General features: G+C 42.8%; 1 protein-coding gene across 2 annotated transcripts in view; it reads right to left on the bottom strand.

Moving 5' to 3' along the window:
• Positions 1-10,858: 10,858 nt before the first annotated feature.
• NALCN (sodium leak channel, non-selective) overlaps positions 10,859-17,530 on the bottom strand; it is a 354,786-nt gene continuing 348,114 nt past the window's right edge. The window contains exons 42-44 of one of the 2 annotated variants that reach the window (XM_028837268.2): positions 16,919-17,068; positions 15,026-15,143; positions 10,859-12,553 (exon numbers count right to left, since the gene is read on the bottom strand). In XM_028837268.2, the coding sequence (XP_028693101.1) occupies positions 12,360-12,553; positions 15,026-15,143; positions 16,919-17,068 (462 nt within the window). In that variant the 3' untranslated portion in view covers positions 10,859-12,359. The remainder of the gene's footprint in view (positions 12,554-15,025; positions 15,144-16,918; positions 17,069-17,530) is intronic. The other variant, XM_028837267.2, reaches the window with a different exon arrangement.

Raw genomic sequence — 17,530 nt, forward strand, 5'->3', positions numbered from 1 at the left:
CCACTGCCAACACCACGCTGGCTAAAGTCACTGTTATTTCTTGTAGGTTAGGACAACACCTTCTCTCTGTGTTGCCTCTACTGTCTAGTCTCCACACATAGCCAGAATACTCTTAAAACATACATCAGAGACCGTCATTTCTTTCTTAACTTGCCATTCTCTAATGACTTCCCACAATTCTTAGAGTAACATCTCAAAATGTGACCATGCCCTATCTATTTGTTTTCTTCTTCTTATTATTATTTATTAAACTTTAAGTTCTGGGATATATGTGCAGAACATGCAGGTTTGTTACATAGGTATACATATGCCATGGTGGTTTGCTGCACCCATCAACCCGTTGTCTAGGATTTAAGCGCTGCATACATTAGGTGTTTGTCCTAATGCTCTCCCCGCCCTTGTCCCCCATCCCCTGACAGGCCCCAGTGTGTGATGTTCCCCTCCCTGTGTCCATGTGTTCTCATTGTTCAGCTCCCACTTACAAGTGAAAACATGTGGTGTTTGGTTTTCTGTTCCTGTGTTAGTTTGCTGAGAATAATCGTTTCCAGATTCATCCATGTCCCTGCAAAGACATGAATTAATTCTTTTTAATGGTTGCATAGTATTCCATGGTGTATATGTGCCACATTTTCTTTATCCAGTCTATAATTGATGGGCATTTGGGTTGGTTCCAAGCCTTTGCTATTGTGAATAGCGCTGCAATAAACATATATGTGCATGTATCTTTATAGTAGAATGAATTATAATCCTTTGGGTGTATATACCCAGTAATGGGATTGCTGGGTCAAATGGTATTTCTGGTTCTAGATCCTTGAGGAATTGCCAAACTGTCTTCCACAATGGCTGAACTAATATACACTCCCACAAACAGTGTAAAAGCGTTCCTATTTCTTGACATCCTCTCCAGCATCTGTTGTTTCCTGATTTTTAATGTTTGCCATTCTAACTGGCATGAGATGGTATCTCATTGTGGTTTTGATTTGCATTTCTCTAATGACCAGCGATGAGCTTTTTTTTTCATATGTTTGTTGGCTGCATAAATGTCTTCTTTAGAGAAGTGTCTGTTCATATCCTTCACCCACTTTTTGATGGGGTTGTTTGTTTTTTTCTTGTAAAGTTGTTTAAGTTCCTTGTAGATTCTGGATATTAGACCTTTGTCAGATGGATAGGTTGCAAAAATTTTCTCCCATTCTGTAGGTTGCCTGTTCACTCTGATGATAGTTTCTTTTACAATGCAGAAGCTCCTTAGTTTAAGTAGATCCCATTTGTCAATTTTGGGTTTTGTTGCCATTGCTTTTGATGTTTTAGTCATGAAGTCTTTGCCCATGCCTGTGTCCTGAGGGGTATTGCCTAGGTTTTCTTCTAGGGTAGGGTTTTTATGGTTTCAGATTTTATGTTTAAGTCTTTAATCCATCTTGAGTTAATTTTTGTGTAAGGTGTAAGGGGTCCAGTTTCAGTTTTCTGCATATGGTTAGTCAGTGTTCCTAGCACCATTTATTAAATAGGGAATCCTTTCCCCATTGCTTATTTTTGTCAGGTTTGTCAAAGATCAGATGGTTGTAGATGTGTGGTGTTATTTCTGCGGCCTCTGTTCTGTTCCATTGGTCTATATATCTGTTTTTGTACCAGTACCATGCTGTTTTGTACTGCAGCCTTGTACTATAGTTTGAAGCCAGGTAGTGTGATGCCTCCAGCTTTGTTCTTTTTGCTTAGGATTGTCATGGCTATACAGGCTCTTTTTTGGTTCCGTATAAAATTTAAAGTAGTTTTCTCTAGTTCTGTGAAGAAAATCAATGGTAGCTTGATAGGAATAGCACTGAATCTATAAATTACTTTGGGCAGTATGGCCATTTTCATGATATTGATTCTTACTATTCATGAGGATGGAATTTTTTCCATTTGTTTGTGTCCTCTCTTATTTCCTTGAGCAGTGGTTTGTAGTTCTTGAAGAGGTCCTTCACATCTCTTGTAAGTTGTATTCCTAGGTATTTTATTTTCTTTGTAGCAATTGTGAATGGGAGTTCACTCTTGATTTGGCTGATTGTCTATTATTGGTATTTAGGAATGCTTGTGGGTATTGCACATTGATTTTGTATCCTGAGACTTTACTGAAGGTTCTTATCAGCTTAAAGAGATTTTGGGCAGAGATAATGGGGTTCTCTAAATATATAACCATGTCATCTGGAAACAGACAATTTGACTTCCTCTCTTCCTATTTGAATACCCTTTATTTCTTTCTCTTGCCTAATTGCCCTAGCCAGAACTTCCAATACTACGTTGAATAGGAATGGTGAGAGGGGGCATCCTTGTCTTGTCCCAGGTTTCAAGGGGAATGCTTCCAGCATTTGCCCATTCAGTGTGATATTGGCTGTGGGTTTGTCATAAATAGCTCTTACTATTTTGACATATGTTCCAACAATCCCTAGTTTATTGAGTGTTTTTAGCATGAAGGGATGTTGAATTTTATTGAATGCCTTTTCTGCATCTGTTGAGATAATCATGTGACTTTTGTCATTGGTTCTGTTTATGTGATGGATTATGTTTATTGATTTGCATATGCATATGTTTGAACCAGCCTTGCATCCCAGGGATGAAGCCGACTTGATTGTGGCGGATAAGCCTTTTGATATGCTCTTGGATTTGGTTTGTCAGTATTTTATTGAGGATTTTCACATCGATGTTCATCAGGGATATTGACTTGAAATTTTCTTTTTTTGCTGTGACTCTGCTAGGCTTTGGTATCAGGATGATGCTAGTCTTGTAAAATTCAGGAGGATTCCCTCTTTTTCTATTGTTTGGAATAGTTTCAGGAGGAATGCTACCAACTCCTCTTTGTACCTCTGGTAGAATTTGCCTGTGAATCCATCTAGTCCTGGGCTTTTTTTGGTTGGTAGGCTATTAATTATTGCCTCAATTTCAGAACTTGTTATTGGTCTATTCGGTTTGTTATGATTTCCATTCTTTCGCATTTGCTGAGGAGTATTTTACTTCCAATTATGTGGTCAATTTTAGAATAACTGCTATGTGGTGCTGAGAAGAATGTATATTCTGTTGATTTGGGGTGGAGAGTTCTGGAGATGTCTATTAGATCTGCTTGGTTTAAGTCCTGAACATCCTTGTTAATTTTCTGTCTCATTGTTCTGTCTAATATTGACAGTGGGGTGTTAAAGTCTCCTACTATTATTGTGTTGGAGTCTAAGTCTCTTTGTAGGTCTCTAAGAACTTGCTTTATGAATCTGGGTGCTCCTGTATTGGGTGCATATATATTTAGGATAGTTAGCTCTTCTTGTGGCCTTCATCCCTTTGCCATTATGTAATGCCCTTCTTTGTCTTTTTTCATCTTTGTTGGTTTAAAGTCTGTTTTATCAGAGACTAGGATTGCAACACTTGCTTTTTTTTTTTATAAGCTTTCCATTTGCTTGGTAACTATTCCTTGATCTCTTTATTTTGAGCATATGTGTGTCTTTGCATGTGAGATGGGTCTCCTGAATACAGCACACCAGTGGGTCTTGGCTCTATCCAATTTGCCAGTCTGTGTCTTTTAACTGAGGCACTTAGTCCATTTACTTAAAGGTTAATATTGTTATGTGTGAATTTGATCCTGTCATCATGATGCTAGCTGTTTATTTTGCGCATTGATTGATGCAGTTTCTTCATAGTGTCAATGGTCTTTATATTTTGGTTTGTTTTTGCAGTGGCTGGTACCAGTTTTTTCTTTCCATAATTAGTACTTCCTTCAGGAACTCTAGTAAGGCAGGCCTGGTGGTGACAAAATCCCTCAGCATTTGCTTGTCTATAAAGGATTTTTTTTTCTCCTTCACTTATGAAGCTTAGTTTGGCTGGATATAAAATTATGGGTCAAAAATTATTTTCTTTAAGAATGTTGAATATTGGACCCCACTCTCTTCTGGTTTGTAGGGTTTCTGCAGAGAGATCCACTGTTAGTCTGACGGGCTTCCCTTTGTAGGTAACCTGACCTTTCTCTCTGGCTGCCCTTAACACTTTTTCCTTCTTTTCAACCTTGGAAAATCTGATGATTATGTGTCTTGGGGTTGCTCTTCTCGAGGAGTATCTTTGTGGTGTTCTCTATATTTCCTGAATTTAAATGTTGACCTGTCTTGTTACGTTGTGGAAGTTCTCTTGGAAAGTATCCTGAAGTATGTTTTCCAACTTGGTTCCATTCTCCCCATCACTTTCAGGTACACTAATCAATCATAGGTCTTTTCACATAGTCCCATATTTCTTGGAGGCTTTGTTTGTTCTTTTTCATTCTTTTTTCTCTATTCTTGTGTTCACACTTTATTTCATTAAGTTGATCTTCAGTCTCTGGTATCCTTTCTTCCACTTGATCGATTCAGCTATTGATACTTGTGTATGCCTCAAGAAGTTCTCATACTGTGTTTTTCAGCTGCAGCAGGTCATTTATGTTCTTCTCTAAACTGCTTATTCTAGTTAGCAATTCCTCTAACCTTTTATCAAGGTTCTTAGCTTCCTTGCTAAGGAAGTTAGCAAGGTTAGAACATGCTCCTTTAGCTCCTTGGGTTAGAACATGCTCCTTTAGCTCAGAGGAGTTTGTTATTACCACCTTCTGAAGCCTATTTCTGTCAATTTGTCAAACTCAATCTCCATCCAGTTTTGTACCCTTGCTGGAGAGGAGTTACAATCATTTGGAGGAGAAGAGGTATTCTGTTTTTTGGAATTTTCAACATTTTTGCACCGTTTTTTCCTCATCTTTGTGGATTTATCTACCTTTGATCTTTGATACTAATGCCCTTTGGATGGGGTTTTTCTGTGGGCATCCTTTTTGTTGATGTTGATGTTACTGCTTTCTGTTTGTTAGTTTTTATTCTAACAGTCAGGCCCCTCTTCTGCAGGTCTGCTGGAGTTTGCTGGAGGTCCACTCAGACACTGTTTGCCTGGGTATCACCAGTGGAGGCTGCAGAACAGCAAAGATTGCTGCCTGCTTCTTCCTCTGGTAGCTTCATCCCAGAGTGGCACCTGCCAGATGTCAGCTGGAGCTGTTCTGTATGAGGTGTCTGTCGACCCCTGCTGGAAGGTGTCTCCCTGTCAGGAGGCACGAGGGTCAGGGACCCCCTTATCCCTTAGCAGAGCTTGAACGCTGTGCTGGGAGATCCACTGCTCTCTTCAGAGCTAGCAGGCAGAATGTTTAAATCTGCTGAAGCTGCACCCCACTGCTGCCCCTTCCCCCAGGTGCTCTGTCCCAGGGAGATGGGAGTTTTATCTATCAGCCCCTGACTGAGGCTGCTGCCTTTCTTTCAGAGATGGCCTGCCCAGAGAGGAGGAATCTAGAGAGGCAGTCTGGCCCCAGGTACTTTGCCATGCTGTGGTGAGTTCTGCAGTCAGAGTTTACACTGTAAGGGGAAAACCACCTACTCAAGCCTCAATAATGGTGGACACCCCTACCCCAACAAGCTCAGTCATCCCGGGTTGACTTCAGACTGCTGTGCTGGCAGCGAGAGTTTCAAGCCAGTGCATCCTAGCTTGCCCGACTCTGTGCAAATGGGACCTGCTGGGTGAGACCACTTGGCTTCCTAGCTTCAGCCCCCTTTCCAGGGGAGTGAACAGTTCTGTCTCAATGGGGTTCCAGGCACTGCTGGTGTATTAAAAAAACTCCTGCACCTGTTTATCTGCCCAGAGAGCTGCCCAGTTTTGTGCTTGAAACCCAGGGCCCTGGTGGTGTAGGCACACGAGGGAATCTCCTGGTCTGTGGGTGGAAAAACCATGGAAAAGGCATGGTATCTGGGCTGGATAGCACAGTCCCTCACAGTAGAGTCCCTCAGGGCTTCCCTTAGCTAGGAGAGGGAGGTCCATGACCCTTTGTACTTCCTGGGTGAGGTGATACCCCACCCTGCTTCTGCTCCCCCTCCATGGGCTGCACCCACTGTCTAACCCGTCCCCGTGAGATAAACCAGATACCTCAGTTGGAAATGCAGAAATCACTCATCTTCTGCATTGGTCTCGCTGGGAGCTGCAGACTGAAGCTGTTCCTATTCAGCCATCTTGCCAACTCTCTTGTATTAGTTTTCTATTGCTGCCATAACTAATTGTCTCCATCTTAGCAGCTGAAAACGACACCCATTTATTAACTCACAGTTCTGCAGGTCAGAGTCCTGTAGGCTTGGCTGTTTTATCTGCCCTGAATCTCATCAGATTGACAGCAAGGCTGTATTCCCTTTCGAAAATTTTGGAGATGGATGTGTGTCTTTGTTCATTGAGGTTATTCGCTGAATTCAGTTCCCATGGTTGTAGCAATGAGATCTCCATTCCCTTTCTGGCAGTCAGCCCAAGGTGGCCTTTGCTCCTAGATGCTGCTTGCATCCCTCAATCTTTCCAGGTGGCCCCTCCACCCACAGCAGGTAGGGTCCAGGTCCGTCTTTTGCTTTAGATGTTTCCTCCTTACTCTTCTTACTCCAGCCACATTTCTCTCACTCCAGCCAGAGACATTTCTCTAATTTTAGTGTGTTCCACTCCCTGGTTTAAGGTCTGCTATCTTAATTACATCTGCCAAATTTCATCACAGCAGTACCCAGGTTAATATTTCATTGAATTACTGGGAAATAGGAATAGTGAAGGATTACCACAGCCTAGGAAGTATTGAATGATATGATTCCTGTGACATCTCTGACTTCATGTCATCCCTCTTTCCCTTTTAGTATTTGGACTCCAAGTCAGTATGGCCTCCTTGCTATTTTCTCCAACTGACCAAACCTATATCCACTTGAAGGCCTTGACACCTCATGTTTCCTCTGCCAGAACACCCTTGTCCGAGGCCTTTCCATGGCCCACTCTCTCACTAAGTTGGCTGAATCCTCTGGGAAGCAGACTACAAGGCAGTGTTAGGAAAGCTGGAGATTTATCAGGGGTAAGGCCTGTGAAAGATAAAGGAGAGAAGGGACAGGAGTGGGCAGGGTGGGCCTTCAGACCACAGTGCAGGTCTGACATCCTTGCAGGGAGAGGAGGGGATAGGAGGATTGGATGAAGAGCCTCAGATTTCCATGCGTACTGCATTGAGAAAGTGTCAGCCAGCCCAGCAGGGAGCTTTTGCCGCAGAGATTGCCTGTGGAAGAGTCCCATGCTGCCTGGAAAATGGCAAGCCCTTTTATTATTGTGCTCCATCACTGGCTGAGGATTATCCAGGAAGCATGTGACCTCCACTCAAAAGCTGAGGTAGAAACGACCAAATGTCCATCAGCAGATGAGTGGATGGACAAAATGTAGTGTGCACTTTCAGTGGAATATTACCCAGCCATGAAAAGGAGTAAAGTATGGACGCAGGCTACCACATGGATGAACATTGAGAACACTGTGCTCCGTGAAATAAAAGTCACAAAAGGACAAATATTGTATGCTTCTCTTACGGTAAATATTTAGAACAGGTAAATCCATAGAGACAGAATGTAGATTAGAAGGTCCGAGGCTTGCAGAAGGAAGGAATGGGAAGTTATCATTTAATTTAATTTAATTTATTTCCCATGGCTGCCATGCACACTGCCTCAGGTCTCTGCCAAAATGGCAACTGAGCAGTGAGTCCTTTAATAGTAAATTACATCCAAGAGGAAGGCCTGTCCTTCTGAGTCAAGTTAATTTTTCTCCATTGCACTTAAAACCTTCTGACTTATATATTTACCTGTTTATTTTCTGCTTCCCCAATAGACCATGAGCACCATGATATTAGAGCATCCATCTGTAGACTCACAGAGCAAGAAGCATGACTGCCCCAATCTTGAATGGATGAGTAAGTAAGTGAACTACCTGCTGATTCATTCATCGGACAATAGCCGATCTCAGGCAATTACAGCGTGTCTTGTGTTATTCAGACTTTCCATTGATAAATTACTATAGGCAGAGTTCAGACAGCTCTTCCTAATTAGAGAATAACCTGTCTTTTGGAAAGCTACTTTGTTTGTTTTTCCGTCTGTGAATTGAATTCTCAGAGGATCATCATAGGAAAGGAGATCTCTCTGGTGTAACTTTTGTACTGAATCTGCACTGGACGTTGCTGAGCTCTGTCCCAATGGAAGAAGAATGTCCCAGGAATGAGGAAGCGTGCAGCATGTTCAGGCTGGGTGTGACTTCTGTTCAGGAATGTAGGGGCTGCAATAAGAAGATAGTGTATCAGAAATGAGAGTTGGCACAGATGAAAGCTCTGTTGGAAAGGGTTGGAAGAGAGGGAGCACCTGTGTTTGAAGCCAAGGAGGAAGGAGGGCACATAGAATGGTTCACGCTGGAGAGAAGGAGAGAGACTGAAAGCACTTTTCTGCCTACAGAATTGTTTTTTTAATAGGAAGCCATGACCTTGAGCATGGTTGGAGAGAAGTCTGGGGACTATTGAGGTGCTTAGATGATATGGAAAAGATACTGCGAGACCTGGAACCAGCTAGGTCAGAGATAGGGAGTGAATAGGTGTCAATGGTGATGGACCATAATTCTGTCCAGGAAAAATTGTCATTATTTATGATAAGTCCTCATTCCAGACCACTGTGGTCAGTAGATAAAGGGAGAATGTGTGTCTTTCTAGGTAACTTTTGTTTCTTTTTGCCTTAGTTAATTCTCTTCTTCCAACACCTCTATTCTTCTTCTTCATCCCATCCCCACAATAAAATCTGAGCAGTTTGATGCCCATATCTCAAAACGCAATCCTAAAGTCAAAGAGAGAAGGGGTGTTCCATAGGGGGATAGCTGTAAAGAGAAGGTGAGTCTGGAGGCGCCATCCCTCTCCCATCAACTATAAAACTCCACCTAGTAAACTCCCAACTTGTAAATTCCATTCAGCTTGCAAGATCCAGGAGTAGTAGTAGTACTCCCAAGCAATTATAATGTAAAAGATTAACAAGTGATCCAGGGAACTGAGTCAAACAAAAAAGGTAAGTTAAATAAAAGTTATAAGGCCTGTGGGAGAAAGCTAGCAAAGAAAGGGTCCTCTGGAATTAGGTCCAGAAAATGGTCAGGGTGTTTCTGTGGGTACTGGTTGAAGAAAAGATGAACAGAGGGCAGTGTTGTTTGGAAGAGCAAGTCATTGGTGCAAGATGAATGAGGCCGGTGTGGTGGGGTCCTGCAGCCCCTTTCATCTCAGTAAGTCCCTGTCACATCTCCATCTTCCTTCCATGTCCTGTGCTGCTATAGAAGTTCAACTTCGAGGTTGGAGAACTAGAACCACAGTTCTCTTGGAGAGCTGGGGTATTGTAAACATTCACCCTGCATCTGTCTCTCTCTCCTCAATTCCATTTTGCACATTGCTCCCGGTGTGCTCCTCCTAAAGCCTGTGTCTTGCATTATTACTATAATCTTCCTCCCTCCCCACCTCTACAGACTCCCCTTTTCTACTGAGCACTGTCCACATGAAGTGTAGGGCATTCAAGGTTCTTCGTGCCCTTGACCAAGTCTCCAGTCTTGCCTTTGCACACCTGTTCAGAAGATTTGGAATTCATTGAATAGAGTCAACTGACGCTCTCCTTGATAATTTTCCTTTTATTATTCCAGGCATCATTCTGTCTGCTGCTTCCCCATCTCTGACAATTTAAATCCAATTATTCTTTCTTTAATACTTAATTCAAATGGCACCACCACTCCAAAAGCCTCCTCTGATCACCACTCCACCTTCCTATGGCAGATTTAACAATTACCTTATATCATGGGGACCCGTAATAGTGGGTGAGAAGAGACCATATGAGTGGCGTTTTCATCTTCACCTCAACTTCAACCAGGGCTGCCTGGCTTTTGGCTGGTTAAAATTTTGGGATCTGTTGAAGGACTTTGAGAAACAGTTCCACTGCTTACCAATATATTGAAAATCACTCATGTATAGAATGCCACTTCCTACAAAGAAACAGGCAAACACAAAACACATCATTCCACTGGCTTAAAGCTGCTTTCCTGTAAGGCTTTATAATGCTGGTTTTTCTTCTACGTGCCCTTATCTCATCATCTTGGCCAAGGCACAGCCAGCTGATGGATGTTGATCTGGAAGCACCATTAAGAATAGAGTGAATAGCATCAGCCCTTCCATTCTGTCCATCCTTGTTCCCTTTGAATCCCCCTGAATTGCCATAAGGGCCACACGTGTGTGGCTTGCTCTCTCAGGGGCTCTGAGTCAAGTATTCCACCCCATACGCTTTCTGGTGCCTTTGGAACCGACAGCGTCCTCTAATTAAAGGCAGTGGGTGGTGTGATGACAGGATTAGTATCAGTGTCTGGCTTCCCTAAGGACCAGGGAACACTGTGGCCCAAGTTTTCCCATCTGTGTAACGGGATTGTTCATATGTTTGCGTATCTAGGGGTAAAATCTAAAAGGGGGTGGCGCTTACTTTCTCTGGCTTGCATCTGCTCTGTTTCGGGAAAATTGTGGTGAGGAGCCCCACAGGAAGTGTGTGACTGTTTTGCTTCATTGAAAATATAGAGTGCTATGGCTTTAAATACATTGGTATTCTGCCCCTGGCTTCACTGCAGAATGAACAACAATGATGTTCTGCTGAACATCAATTCCAGACGTTTTAGGAAGGGCTCAGCAGTTTCGTGAGAATGAAGCTGTATTTCTCAAGTGTAATGAGCCAAAAACATCTTGTTTTTATGCAGCACTAGTACAGACCCATGCCCTGGACCTGTAAATGCCTTTTCCGTTCATTGTAGGCTTGGAAGGCGCAGGGTATTCGCTCAGCCTTATCAGCACAAATGTAAAAGGAACATTCTGGCTCAGAGAACTGAGTTGAAATGGATATCAGGGACACAGCTTTTGCCAACTAATTATGGACTGAATGTTCAATCCAGGGTTTGCAATGTGCTGCTACCGAGTGCCTGCCCCGCCAAGAAGAGGGTTTAAAAATGGTCAACTCAGCATAAATTATTTTACAAATCCAATATTTATTTTATCTTGTATGTACAAAAAGTAAACTCCAAGTGAACATCAAATCAAATCTAATCCTTTTGGCCACATGGACTGGTTGTTCTTTATCTCATAGTTACAATGAATCATATAAACTCTAGCCTGCCATCACCATGACACATCTGTGACACAGAAGGAATGTGCTATTTGCCTGTCTGAGGAATGTTAAATAGAGAAAAATAGATCATAAAGCAACCTGGAGGTCAGAGGGTTCTGAGATAATCCCTCTGCTAAAACACATCTGAACAGCAAATGTCCAGTCTGTAATAAAATAGTTAAAGGTCTGAGTCCACTACTACTTGGCCAACCCAGCACAAGAAATCTAACAGCACTTTGTAATCATTTGGCTTTTCTAATTTTCCCAGAGGACATGGGCCACTGACATATAAGGAAAAAAAAAAAAAAACAAAAAAACAAAAACGAAAAATGATTAAGTTGTGTGATCCCTAACCTGTGAGTTCAGAGGAAGATTTTGCAGGGCACCATTATTTCCATAGGAGATTCTGGTAACAGAGATGTCATTTCAAATGTAACATAGCAATGGTGTGTTAGGAGCAACCCATAATGAAATGACTCAGCTGATTTGTGGCAAAACAGACATACCTTGGGTAAGAAATGAAACCAACAATAACATCACACATGCAAAGATTTTTTAAAAATAAATTGAGCTATACAGTTTTATTCTTTTTGCTAAACTGAGTTATTAAAAGGCTTCTTAAGAAACTTAACATCTTTGCACAACTGTGTCACTCAGGTGATCTATCTACAGGTTTGTTATAAACCAGTAAGCATCCTGAGTCCATTTCTTTGCCTGGTGCTTGCATACGCAGTTTTCTCGGAAGGAGGCAACAGTTTCATTAGCATAACTGAGGAGAGAAATCAACTTGTTCTGGTCGCCAAATGTCTTGTGTATATTTTAAAATATAATGTGAGGAAAAGAAGAATCTGTAGTTTGTAAAACTACTATCATTTTAGCATAAGTTTAGCGCTGACCTTTTCAGATCAATCATAAATAATAAATTCTCTCAAGAGAAATATTTCTAGCGGAAATGGGAAAGATGTGAACTAAAGCTATAACCCCTGTACCCTAAATATCAGCCACTTTGGGCTTAGCACTCTTTTGGGGGGTGGTGATAATACTGCATTAGAGTACATATGAATATATACCTTAGTTTACACAGACAGAATATATGACAGTTTTGAGTGATATACATTTGCTTGCTGTATCGTTTCTAATATTATCAGTACAGTCAGTATACAAAATTTTTTTGAGCAATGATAGTGACCTATCATACATGCAGCTTATGCCTTTCTGTGGCAGGATGAACATCAATTTATAAAAATCTTGTGACAAGTTGGAATTCAGCTATAGATCAATTACAGATTGCTCACTGGACAATCAAGGAAATTACTAGAAAACAATTTTCACCACTAGAAATTCATCCACATTGACATTCACCTAAATATCCAGAAGGTCATCCCCACTTTCGTCGCTCTCCACAGTCAGCTGCCGGGTCCACCACTTCTTAACTTCAGAACCGCAGGAAGCCGCGTCAGTCATGGGGTTCATTTTGCACACGACAGATTTCATGGTTGTCCTCCCTCCAAACCGTAAGTTGACTGAGGACACTGAATGGCTTATTGGTTTTGGTGCTGTGGAATTAATGAGTCCTATGAGCCACTTGGTAGTGCTCCACCCTATTGTACTCATTCCTAAAAACCCATGATATTCCCATCAGTGATACTTTTGGCTAACAGGTTCTATCCACAGACGCTAAGTAAACATCCTTTTCAGGACTTGATTCTTTATGTTCACGATAGATTTTTTTTTTTTTTAAATTATGCTCATGGACAACTCATGATGCCACTTGGGGGAAAAAAAGTGCCGTTCACCCCCTTTCATTTTGAAATAATTACAAAAACTAGAAAATGGCTAAAAATTCCAATTTGGGAACTCTTAAGTGTCATAGAAACCTGTGCATTCGTTAGCATATGCAATAAAGAAAAAAACAAAAAGGAAGGAGACTGTGACCCACAGTGAAGGCGAGGAGGGATGCAGTGAGGGCACAGGAGGAAAGGTGTGGTTCTGGGGCCTCACAGTCATGGTCTTGGGACCCACCTCTGTAACCTGTGGATATGTAACTATGGGCAACTTCATCTCTCTGAATCCAAGTTTCCTCCATTGTAAGATGAAGACAATGAAAATGTCCTAATTACACTATTGTCAGGATTAAAACAGGTTACATGAGATGACTTAAGAAAGTGCATAGCATGACACCTGGTGACATTGTTGCTGCCCCCTCAAAATACTATTTTTCTTCCCCTCTGCCTCCCCAAACTCAGCCTGACCCCAAGATCATGTCTATTTCATGATCACAGTTTTTGGTGGGGACCACCTAGGCATGGACCAGTGGAAGTTTTGTTTTTTTGGTTTTTTTTTTTTTTTTTTTTTGAGACAGGTTCTCTCTCTCTCTCTCTCTCACCCAGACTGGAGTGCAGTGGCACAATCTTGGTTCACCACAACCTCTGCCTCCCAGGCTCAAGCGATTCTCCTGCCTCAGCCTCCCAAGTAGCTAGGATTACAGGTACGCACCACTACTGGTCAGGTCAGCTAATTTTTGTATTTTTAGTAGAGACAGGGTTTCACCATGTTGGCCAGGCTGGTCTTGAACTCCAGACCTCAAATGATCCACCTGCCTCGGCCTCCCAAAGTGCTGGGATCACAGGGGTGAACCACTGCGCCCGGCCCAATGGAAGTACTTTTGACAGCATCATTTCTTTTGTCCATTTAAATGAATACCAAGGACTGTGCATTCTCCCCAGGTCACCTCTCCTATCTGTCCCTGCAGCATCTGGCCCCCAGCTCTGTCCATGCCCTTGTTGCCTCATGCTCACACAGTGGTAACTTCCTCCAGCTTGTAACCTGCCTCCAGGCTCTGCTGTGGACAATTCGTCCTTTGGTGCCAAGTCAACGTCCTAAAGCATAGATTCCAAAAATCACATATGCTCAGAGATCTTTGCTAGGTCCTAATTGCCTCCAGGATAAAACTGAACCTAGTCAGCTTGTAGTTGAAGGCTTTTTTTGACCTGGTACCACCATCTGCTTTGTCTTGATGCTGTCATTCTCTGCTGTGTTTGAATCAGGAGGAACCTACATCTTCTCTGATCTCTGAAAAATAAATTCTTGAATATGAAAGGGGATACTTTCCTTGGTGGTAGTCCCAGTGAAGATCCACGGAACATCGTCAGCCTCAAAATGTAAGCTGTGCTGTCATCCGCTTTGTGGAACACATATGCTACACAACTAACTTCGATTGGGCTGACGTTGGGGCACAGCTAAAGATCATTATAAGCTCCTGCTTTAGCATGAAGTTAGTTATCTATAGAGAAAAACATGTACAAGGACACTGGGCTGTGGGGAACACTGCTCTCCCTCCATTCCTGAGTGCTTTTAATGGGATTATCCTGGCTGTCCAAAACCCTATACAGAAGAAGCTCATAGAAGAAAATTCTCTGACTGAATCAGTAAAATATGGAAAATAATGGGTTTATTAAAGGAAAGGATTGAATGAGAGAACACAAGTAATGCACTTAGGAGAGTGACTGGCATACAGTGAGTACCACATGTTTTTTGTTGTTTTGTTACTGTACGGAGGTAAAGCAGCTTGCCTAAAGCCAGTGACCAGCTCAGCTGCAAAGTGTTCTGAGACAAATAGGGGGCCTGTCCCTTTTTGGAGAACTTGGTGGCATTTTCTGAATGAGTGCATCTGCCCACTCCCTCTTCAATTAAATACATTTTGCCCATGTTTGGGCATGCCTTGAGGCACACAGAAAGCCCTTGGAAATCTCTCCCTCTTTCTGAATCTTGGCTTTTTCATAGGTGCTGGCTTCTCAACCACGATAGCCTGAAATGTACCCAGAAAATGGGGGCTAATGTAAGTCATATTTAGAGAAGTTATTTTTGGGGGCAGTGTTTTTGACAAGACTACATTTTTCATTATGTTGCTGTCTGTAAACAACTGTAGATGCAGACGTGCATTTTGAAAGGCAAGACCCAAAACACACAAACAGAGTAAATACCTCTCAAATGCCTCGATCGCTGGAGAAATGCCTGGATGTACCCACCTGAGGGCAGACGCCACTGCCCAAACTTCCTCTGGGGTTTCCCTGCGTCGGCGGCATCTTGCCGACTTCCTCCTCGATCTGACAGTGTGGGGCTCAGGAGCTGCTGCTGGCTGCTTGTCTGCATGGGAGGAGAAGCATGCAGTTACTGTCTTTCTCAACCCTGTGCTCTCCTCCTTTTACTATAAGAAAGGAAAACACATGGCAGGAGGACAAGCGGGAAGAACAACATGGACTCAGAATGTCCATAATGGGGAAAAGGGAACACGGGTATAAAGGGTCACAGAAGCAAAAGAGCTACCACTGCACGTCGTGCTGAAGGGGACACCGCTCTTCCCAGGAAACCCCCACTGCCTCAGTCCCCTCCGTGCCTGAGAATGTCATTGTTTCCCTTCATATCTTTGCTGGCAAATCAGGGGGCAAGGACGGGACACTGAAGGAAGGAAGGTGGGGCCGTGGGGACCGGCTGGACAGGGGAAGTCTACTTTCACCAGCCTGGAGATCCACACTTAGAGCCTCAGGGAAAGAGTTCTCTTCAGGCAAAGCTGTATGATGGGCCCTGGCGGAGGATGGAGCCGGTAACAATCTAAGCTAAAGTCAAAGAGAGATGCCAAGACATCCCACACATTTCACCCGTTCTCGGGTTCACCTGTCACCTCTCCCTTTTCTAAAAGCCTTGGTCTTCACATCTCTTTGATATCCCCTCTTGGATTTTTGTGTGTGTGTGTTTGTGTGTGTGTGTGTGTGTGTGTGTGTGTGTGTGTGTGACCTCTTAGGCTTTTTCATCTAAAAACAGAGGCCTCTACAATCGTCACTTTCCCCGGCCTCATTGGCCCTGTCTCACTGTCTTTCCTGACCTCAGCCTGCCTCCCTCCCCCATGCGAGACATTGCCAACCATCTTCAGGGTGACCAGTGGCAAGACCACTGTAGATGCCTCACCTTGCCCCTTGGTTGACTAACTCTACAGAAATCCCTGCAGTCGGTGGCAGATAATTTCTAAAGGCTGGGGAGCCCAAAACATGAAATCTACTGAAAACTGGGCTATGGCACCAGTGGGCCTCCTGGAGCACCCTGCTGGGCCATGGAGCCTTAGGCTTCCAAAGGTACTCCCGGCCCCTGGCTGCAGTGCTGCACTTCACGGAGCCTGGTGCTCTTGGGGCTCTGCACAGAGTACAGGATCAGCTCCACGTTGTTAACCTCAAATTGTAACTGCTGCCTCATAAAGGGGCAGGTCCTCCCAGGCAGCTGCTTCTCACAGCACAGGACTCTCCAGGACACTGATAACTCCCTCTACTTTTTAAAATAGACACATACATCAAGTTTGAAAATGAAAATATGCCGTGACCTAATAAATAAAAACTCCGCAAGCCAACTGTCCTGAATTCCATATGTTCTTCTGATACCCAACCAAGAAAGGATACATCTTCAATGAGTCTGATTAAGGAGGTTGAAAGCCAATTACAAACATTTTCACTGATTCTACCACAAATTTCTATGACTTTAGTGAGGACAGGAAAACATTTAGGGCAGAGTTTCATGTAAACCATACTCCATGTAATATTTCCAGATTAAAATGCAGCCCTTAGATCTGATGTTCACTCTTTAGACAAAAATAAAACTACAGAATTACAAAGTTCAGGGCATTAGCTGTTTTTTGGCATTCATATGAATCAGAATATTTTTAAATAACCTCAACTACATCCAAGATGGCAAAGACACAGACGTAATCTGGATCAATGGATTTCCATTGTCTTTTTTTTTTTTAATGAAAATATTCCTATTAGAAATATTGTCACCTTGTTTGAATGATGTGACCAGCACCCATTTTATTTATTTTTATTAAAAGAAAGAAGCCCACGGAGTGTCCTGGGATGGAGGACGCCTCGTGCCCATACCTCGGGTTGCATGCTGTTGTCCTGACTGTTGGCATTCGTGTCTTCACTGGGCTGGGTGGTCTCAATGCTGGGCGGGTTCAGAAACCGGCTGAGCTCTTGCTGCTGACTCTCTCTCAGGCTGTGGATGATACTGCATGACTGCTGCTGTTTCTATGGAAATGCGATTGTTTGTTTAGTAAAATAAACCCAGCATCGCACCTGCCCCACCGCCACACAAATCATATTTTCTTCTCCCCTCTCCTAAGACCCGCATGATTGGTGACCTCTTAGGAATTTCCAGGTAAAGATCCTGAACTAATTTCAACGTTCAATTAAGGTAGGCTGATGCAAAAGTGGGCTTAGAGAGGTATGTGTTGACTTCTCAGTCCATTTTCATTTGTGTAACAATAGGAATAGTGACGGTCATTGATGCTTGTGTTTTATTTATGTTTGTTTTTTGTTGTTGGTGTTTTCTGTTTTTTTGTTGTTTTTTTGAGATGGGATCTATGTCTACTATGTCCCATAGACTAGAGTTCAGTGGTGTGATTATTATAGCTCACTGTAACCTTAAACTCCTAGGCTCAAGCTATGCTCCTGCCTCAGCCTTCTGAGAAGCTGAGACTAAAAGTGTGC

The sequence above is a fragment of the Macaca mulatta genome, chromosome 17 (genome assembly GCF_049350105.2).
Source record: "Macaca mulatta isolate MMU2019108-1 chromosome 17, T2T-MMU8v2.0, whole genome shotgun sequence".
Taxonomy (NCBI): Eukaryota; Metazoa; Chordata; class Mammalia; order Primates; family Cercopithecidae; genus Macaca; species Macaca mulatta.